The 8,420-nt window shown below is 43.0% G+C and overlaps 1 protein-coding gene across 1 annotated transcript; it reads left to right on the top strand.

Annotated features, from left to right (window-relative positions):
• The first annotated feature begins 524 nt into the window (after positions 1 to 524).
• Positions 525 to 7,982, top strand: GATD3A (glutamine amidotransferase like class 1 domain containing 3A). The gene is made up of 7 exons (XM_015630300.2): positions 525 to 803; positions 3,366 to 3,418; positions 4,082 to 4,195; positions 4,523 to 4,642; positions 5,812 to 5,904; positions 6,223 to 6,379; positions 6,998 to 7,982. The coding sequence occupies exons 1-7, from the start codon at positions 690 to 692 to the stop codon at positions 7,124 to 7,126; spliced, it is 780 nt and encodes a 259-aa protein (XP_015485786.1). The 5' UTR covers positions 525 to 689; the 3' UTR covers positions 7,127 to 7,982.
• The last annotated feature ends 438 nt before the right edge of the window (positions 7,983 to 8,420 follow it).

Below are 8,420 nucleotides of genomic sequence, written 5' to 3' on the forward strand. Positions count from 1 at the left end.
TTTTCTGGATTTGTTTTCTGGTCATTTCCCACTGTTGGAATAGAAGAGAGGTATGAATATTAAAGGTAACTGCAGCGAGGTCTCCCCTCAGTCTCTTCCAGGCTGAACAGACCAAGGGCTCTCAGCCGCTCCTCACCTGGCTTCTCCTTAAGCCCTTCACCATCTTCCTTGTCTTTCTCTGGACATTCTCTGATAGTTTAATACCTTTTTTTTCAGCCTTTAATTCCCCAGTCTATCCTTACATCCGGGACTGTCCCATCCCAGGAGCAGAATCCAGCACTTTTCTAATGTTCATACAGATGGTGACTGGCCATCTCTGCTTTATCAAGGTCTCTCTGCAGGCCCTGCGTGCCCTCGACGGACCCAACAACACCTCCCAGTTTTGTACCGTCTGCCAATTTGCTTATTTTTCCCCTGTAGTTTCCACACCGTTATCTTTTTGTCCTCAGCCGCCTTCCCAGCGCTGCCGTTCCCGATAAATGAGGGTCGGGAAGGGAACGAGGGCCCGCGGCTCCCGGCCCTGAGGTGTCCCCTCTCCGCCTCCAGGGGGCGCCGCCGCCGCCGCCGCCAAGGGCGCAGCGGCCTCCGGGCGCGGCCATCCCGGTTCCCGTGGGCCTCACCCGCTCCCCTTCCCGGCTCCTCCGCTCCGCTTCCCGGTTCCTCCGCCGCCGCTCCCCCTGCCCTCAGCCATGCTGACCTCCCGAGGCCCGGCCCTGTGCACCGCGCTGCGGCGAGCGGCGCCCGCCGGCCTCGCTGCCTTCCACTCCTCCGCTCGGCGCTGCCGCGCCGCCCGCGTCGCTGTGGTGAGTAATGGAGGGGCGCGGGGGCCGGGCCGGCGCTGAGGAGAAGCGTTTGTTTGGTTTGTTACTGTCCGGCTCTCCACAGCCACGCTCGGCCCTGCAGCCGGGGTCGCTCAGGCGGTGGGGCCGGTGCAGGCGAGGGCTCGGCGGAGCGGCGGCCTGGGGAAGTCTCGCCTGGTGGCTGCGACAGCTGGAAACCTTGGACAGACGCTGAATTTGAGAAGGCCCCTGGCAGTTCAGAAACTTGGAGGAAGCCAGACCAGGGGTGGGAAACATGTAAAAATTGACGTCTGTGTGGTTGTTATTGGCCTGGAGATGATTTGGGAAGCAGTACAGAATCACAGGAGGATGGGTCAGGCTGGAAGGGACCGCAGCGGGTCGCCGGCTCCAGCCGCCCTGCTCAAGCGCGGCCAGCCCGGAGCACATGGCCTACTCTGGAATGTCTTCAGTATTCCTCCTCCATACTCTCCTTGGACAATCTGTACCAGTTCTCAGTCACTGCAGAGGAATGAAATTATTCCTCGTGTTCAGTTGGAACTTCCTTTGCATTAGTTTATGCCATTCCTCTCGTGCTATTGCTGAGCACCTCCAAGCAGAGCCTGTCCATGCTCTGACAGTCCCCATTTAGATATTTGTACACATTAATGAGGTCTCCTCTCAGTGATCTCTTCTTGAAGCTGAACAGCTCCCTCAGCCTTTCCTTGTAAGAGAGATTCCTCAGTCCCTCATTCATCCTCACTGCCCTCCACAAAACCCACTCCAGCAGCTTCATGTCTTCTTTGTACTGAGGAACCCAGGAGGCTTTAACTTGAAATAGTTCATAGTGTTACTGGGTGAGGTCACTGGCAGTGAATATATTTAAAATGGGTTATGCTTTTTGGCAGGAAGGGGTAAAACATGTTACAGATAAAGAAGAAAGCAAGGAGATAAAAGAGCTACAGATTGCCAAAGGAAAATATAGGCTGTAGGTGGTGTCCCAAATGGATACACAGCATTGGAACTCAGTGGACAGTCTTTGCAGCTCGAGATTTGCACAGTCTAGATAGCATTAAATATAAAGGCATAAGAAGGCATTACCTTCATGAGGAAATCTGGGGCAGAATTGGCTTGGGAAGGGGCAGAATGCTGGTCTAAATGGCTAAAAAGTAACCCAACAGGAGTGCTGTCATTTTAGAAGTCACAGGTTTTTAAATACAGCTGGGAAAACAAGTGTGATTTTTGACATTAATGATATAAATTTTTGACTGTGGTAAAAGACTTGTTATCAGGCAGGTACTGAAATAAGAGAAGAATTTATATATAGCAGAGTTCACAATAATAATGTCACAGTATTTTGGTTTCACTGAGTTAAAAAAAATAATTTGAAGTGTTGCTCACAGAGCATAACCTTAGAACAGTTGCTTGTCTGTTTATTCAGTCTAAATTCAAGGAAAAATAAAAGGTTGTGAAGTAAAAGGCAGCTCTTAAATATCAGAAGCGGATTAACATGGACAGAAGAACATTCATGTATCTTGCTCATTGGGCAATGTGATGGTGATACTTGGTGAAGTGATGCCCATGATAGCAGACACCTGGGTATTGAGACCTGAAAGTCCCTTCAAGTCTAACATTACTAGCTCAGATTTTTTTCAGTTCTTTTCAGTTGTGAGTTTCTGTTCATGTTTAAAAACATGAACATATTTAACAACTCTCAAGGTTTTTAAGAAAAAAAAAAAATAACCGAGGGAAAGCCAGGAAGGAGGAGATTAAAGTAAAAAAAAAAAAAAGAGAGAAAAGGAAATTGACTTTCTAACTGGATTTTTAAATTTCAGAACAAAGGGCCAAACAAAAAGCCCCGAAAGAGTTCATGTGTGTACTTTCAGGAACTAGAGAAACCTTTGGATTTTTTTGGTTTTGTTTCTTTATTACAAGGGCTTTAAAGATAATGTTTTTATCTTCTTCTACTTTGTCAAATTCTCCACCTACAAAGGGTAGCTGACTGCTTTGTGCTTTTTATTCTCTGGTGTAAACAAATCAAAGGTATTATTTCCACTCTCTTAAAGTATGGCTAATACAGCATAATTGTATTACTGTATTAAAAGTGATTTAGCTTTGATCTCTGATGCAGATTCTCAGGTAAAATACAGCAGCAGGTAAATTAGTTTAAGTTCCACCTCAAAATTAATTTCTGTCCCTTTCCTGATTGATATGCATCTGCATGAGAAAGTGTTTCACATGGATATGGACACTTCATAAGAAAGATGAGTGATACTCAGAACAGCCCACTGTGTGCACAATAAAAGCATACCTGAAGGTAGCATGTCAGTTTATTAACTGTGGTATAAATGTATAAGCCAGGAAATAGATAGTGGTTATTTCTGAGCTGTGTGATGGGTTGCTATAAATAGGAAATGGCAGTTCTGCAGTGTGTCAAGTGGTGACACCAGTGCTAATAGCGTGGTGTTCACTGGCACAGTAAGAGCTTGCTTTTAAATTGTTGTATGGTAACTATTTTTTTAAATCTTGTGAAAGATCCTGTGAGGAGTTTCATGTCACCTGCAATACTCTGTTGTTTTCTCACTGCAGGTCCTGTCTGGCTGTGGTGTCTATGATGGCACAGAAATCCACGAGGCATCAGCGTAAGTTGGGACTGTGGGCTCCTAAAAAGTCTCTGTTACATTGCAGCAGTTTGTTTAATTTAGTTGTGCTGCCTCTGGCCATCAGAATTACCCTGAGAGATGAATGATGAAGGTTTCTTACAGTTTTCTCACACTTGTGAGCTCAGGCTGCATTCTTGTAGAACTCAGTGATTGTCCAAAAACGCAGCACTGTGCATGTGATGCCAAAACAGAGTCTGAGAGACACTCTCTTCAGAAATAGAAATTTGGAGTTCCAGATTCAATCTCAAGAGAGTTCAATACAGACTTAATTCCAGAACCACTTGAGTTTCCATTGCTGGAGCTAAATCTAACAGCAGAATTGTTAATGCTTAAGTGGAATTAACTCTTACTGTGAATTAAAAAGAGATGTGTCACCTAGACCTAGATTAAATGTTAATGGCTCTTAATTAATATTAATTAATTAATATTAATTCATATTAATTAATTAATTGTGGGATTCTTCCATAATACCTGGAGACTTGGAGGAAGGAAGCTTTTGTTCTTCTTGGTTGCCTGTTTTGGTAGGATGTGTGTTTTCCCTCATCTTTCAAAGTCAGTTGTGGAATATTTGTAGCAGATTTAGGGGTCAGATAAAGCCTCTCCCTTAAAAGTTTTCTGCATGTCTAATCTCCATTTCTGTAGTGTACTGGTGCACCTGAGCCGTGGGGGAGCTGAGGTTCAGATGTATGCTCCAGATGTCCCTCAGATGCACGTCATAGACCACAGTAAAGGGCAACCAGCTGAAGCTGAGTCAAGGTAAGTCTGATGTGTCAGGCACTCTTCAGATGTAGCAGCCTGTAATGGCTCTTGTAGCACGTGGCTGACTGCCTTTAGTAGCTTTATGCCAGCTGTGGTGGTTTTCTTGGAGAGAAGATATTACATGAGTTTTCTGGACTTGACTATATACAGTGCCTGTGTTTCCCAGCAGCAGCATTTCAGATCCATCAACAGCTTCAGTTACTAAATACCAATGTTCTTGCTTCCTCCCTTCCTCACTTTCCTCTTCCTCTGCAAAACTTTATTTTTACTGTTCTGTGTGCAAATGCTTAATTAATCACATTGTTTTATTTCTGGTTCTTCAAGGAATGTTTTAGTGGAATCTGCAAGAATTGCTCGTGGTAAAATCTCAAGCCTGGCTAAGCTCACTACAGCAGACCATGATGCTGTGATATTCCCTGGTGGATTTGGAGCTGCCAAAAACTTGTGAGTGCCAACTAAGCATCAGATTCCTCAACTAAATATTCATAATTAACTATGCATAATCAGCCTGGCAAAGAGAAGGCTTTGGGTGATCTAATTGCAGCCTTTCAGTATCTGAAGGAAATGTGCAGAAAAGATGGAAAGAGACTTTTTACAAGGGTCTGTTGTGATGGTACAAGGGGGAATGGCTTCAGACTGAAAGAGAGTAGGTTTAGATGAGATATTAAGAAGCATCTGCTTGCTGTAAGGTTGGTGAGGCACTGAACAGGTTGTCCAGAGAAGCTGTGGATGCCCCATGCCTGGCAATGTTCAACGCCAGGTTGGATGGAGCTCGGAGCAACTTGGTCTAGAGGGAGATTTCCCTGCTTATGGCAGAGGGCTGGGAATGAGATGATCTGTAAGGTCCCTTCCAGCACAAACCATTCTGTCATTCTGTGAACCAAGATTCACACAATAAAATCCATAAATGGCCTTATTTACTACATATGTAACTCCTAATTAATAAGGATAAGTCCTGCCAAAGTCTTGTCTTATTGTCAAATTGTCTTATTTTAAATTCCCTGAACAATGCTGATGAGAATTCAAGAGTTTAGATAATGCATAAGAAGTACTTTTTCCTCCCTCTAGTGGTGTTTCTTTTTGGGTCTGAGGGAAGTAAGGGTAAAACTTAAATGGTTACAGGTGCTTGTAGTGTTATTATTCTGTTTCTTCCTCTCTGCCTGTTATAATTACATAATTAAAAAACAGCAGCTGGCTCAAAAAAAAAAAAAGGAAACAAGAAGTGTTTGCCATGTGGAATACTGATTATCCTGCTATTGAGATGCTTTTTTGTTGGCTTTAAAGAAACATGAATGTTACTTCCCTTTTCTTCTTACATATTTACCTTCTTTGAAAAGATTGTTCAGCTTCTCAGTAATCCTAGAAAGCTGATTTGATAATTCTCATTTTAAGATTTTTTTTTTTTTAAAGTAAGAGACTTTCTGGAAGACCAAAGCCTTAGAAGAGGGACAGTTTGGCTAAAGCATTGGTAGTCATCTACAGAGTGTTTTTAACAAGGTTTTAGTAGCTGTTAAGTTTGTGATGATCCTTTGTAGCCAGTTTCATGGCAGATAGGCAAATACCTCTGTTTGTAGATTTATATTGAGCTTTGTGTAAGTTTCTTGTTGTGACAGATCTACCTTTGCTGTTGATGGGAAGGATTGCAAGGTGAACAAAGAAGTTGAGCGAGTCCTGAAAGACTTCCACAAAGCAGGCAAACCTATTGGGTACGTATGTGGATGGCATTTGTTTGAAAGTGTGAGCTTGGAGACAGCCTGTGTTTGGTTGAAATGTGCTGCTGTTGTTGGAACTGGAAAAAGTATCTTCTGTCTTGTATCATTTGTAGCCTATTTTTTTAAATGTGTTTTTCAAGATTTGGGTGTGTGGGTGTTTGTCAAAGGAGAAGCTGAGGAAATGCTGAGAGGAAGTTGCCTTATGATGTATCTCAGATTTTCAAGGCTGTGTCCATTTGAATCTTGTCAGTTGTGAGCAAGTTCTGGAATAGTGCTGTTGTAGAATTGCTCTTAAAATTCCTTCTGTTGCAGCCTGTGCTGCATTTCTCCAGTGCTGGCAGCAAAGGTGCTCTCTGGTGCTGAGGTAACTGTGGGCCACGAAGAAGAGGAAGGGGGCAAGTGGCCTTATGCTGGGACTGCAGGAGCCATCAAAGAGCTGGGAGCAAAGCACTGTGTGAAAGAAGTAACCATATCCTTTCCTGGTAATTTCCAAGTTGGGAGATAGTTTAGAAATGTGTCATTAAAGGAATGAACACATGTAGGACCTGTGCTTTCCCACACAGATTTTCATGGGAATGTGCAGTGGGTAGCAGATAGCAGTGGTGCAGTGCAGGATTAGAAACTCTGCTGTACACAGCTGTGTAACTACTGTGTAACTACACACTGGGAGTTAGAAGTCATTCTCAGTCAGCTCCCTTGGACACCCAGTAATGCACTAAGTGCTAAATGAATTTGCACATGAAACTGGTGTGAGTTACAGCTGGTCAGTTCTCTTTGAGATTTTTATTCTTCTTCTGAAGTCTAAAGCTGCAGACTGTACTCAGAGACATTTTACTGCCATCAGTGAATTTTGTAGTTTTCTTGTGTTTCTGGGTGTTTCCACAGGTTTCTCATGCAGCATTTGTATTTCTGGCAAAAATACCTTATCATAGCTTGGATTATAGGTTGTAGCTGTCTTTACAACTGAATGATACAACATATTTGGAGGAAGTTTTTATAGGATAGTGGAGCTGTGAGGTTTTGTCAGTGCTGGTTCATTTTGCAGGCAGCATCTGCCAGTGCTGTGTTTTCTTTAACTCCTTTTTACGAAGCTCATGTGGATACAAAAAATAAGGTGGTGACCACCCCAGCATTTATGTGTGAAACAGCATTACACCATATCTTTGATGGTATTGGGGCAATGGTAAAGAATGTGCTAAAATTAACTGGCAAATAAAATCACAAATGTTTAAATTTAGGGCATAGTATCAAACGTATCATGGACCAATGGAGACATTTGCACCTGCTTGTCCTGTTGACACTCTAGTGAATGCTGATATGGAGTTGATTGATTCCCAGCTGTAGGATTTTCCATGCCTTTTTGAGAGAGGGGCATTGCAGAGGACAAGGAGCCTGGCCTGAGACACAGAGTGTTTTCTTGAGCTTTTCCATCTAGAGGGAGCTGACTGGATGTGTTCTGAAGCAAAGTCGTCCCAACACACCAATGTCAAACCAGTTCTAAGGGGGAAAAAGAGACTCAAAGGCCTTGCAGAAGCTGAGGGCAGAGATGTTGTAGGGATTTGGCATGTGCCAACATATCTAGTGGATGAAGAATGGAAGTAAAGAGAAATGAATGTATGGTTCAAGGTGTCTGAGCTCAGGCCTGTGTTTGGGAACAGACAGCCAGGGTCATCTGTTGAAGGAAAAGACATCTTCCACATCTTGATTCAACTTGGCATTAATGGAAAGATTTTGTTTCCATTTCAAAGAATCTCGCTTTCACAAAGTCATTCTGAACACCAATCAGCAGCAGGACACAACTGCCACAACAGTAGCACTTTGAAAAACTCATCCATTGGCCCATTATAGTTTTAAAAGAAATGAAGAAGAAAATAATTTCCGCTGACATGACGCACAACTCCTAAGGACAGCACCCCTATTAAAGCAGTTGTATGATAAGTAGTGAATGGAACAAACAAGCTCAAATTATCCTAACTTCCCCTGATTTAGGGTAATAAAGCTTTCTCCAAAGAAGTATTATTGAATGTCTGGAATAATGATGTATAAATAAATACATTTCTGCCTTTATCTTATCCTTGTCTTTTCACTTCTGTTTGGGAGCTGCCTTTGATAACATACTGGTTGGTTTTAGCAGATTTTCTGCTTTTCAGTTCACCAATTTTGTGCATTTTTTTCCATCTATAATCCAGCAGAATCTTGTCCACCTCTTCCAAGTTTTTTGTCACCTTTCTATTGAGCAGTACACAACATCTCTCAAATTCAAACAAGCAAGCAACATGACATCCCTTACTTGGATTAAAGTTTCTCTTCCATGACAGACTTTCTGAAGTGAACCCATATTTTTGAGGGAGAATTGTGTGCTTTATAAATGAATCTACAAGCCTTAGATTGAATTGGTGTCTGGCAAATGCCATTTGTGGCTGAACACTTACCCAGGGGTGTGGAGTGACATTTTCTTGTTGAGGTGAGCAAAGAGGAGCTCGAGTGTGTGTTGGGCATGCTCAGTCAGG

The sequence above is a fragment of the Parus major genome, chromosome 1, assembly GCF_001522545.3.
Source record: "Parus major isolate Abel chromosome 1, Parus_major1.1, whole genome shotgun sequence".
Classification (NCBI taxonomy): Eukaryota; Metazoa; Chordata; class Aves; order Passeriformes; family Paridae; genus Parus; species Parus major.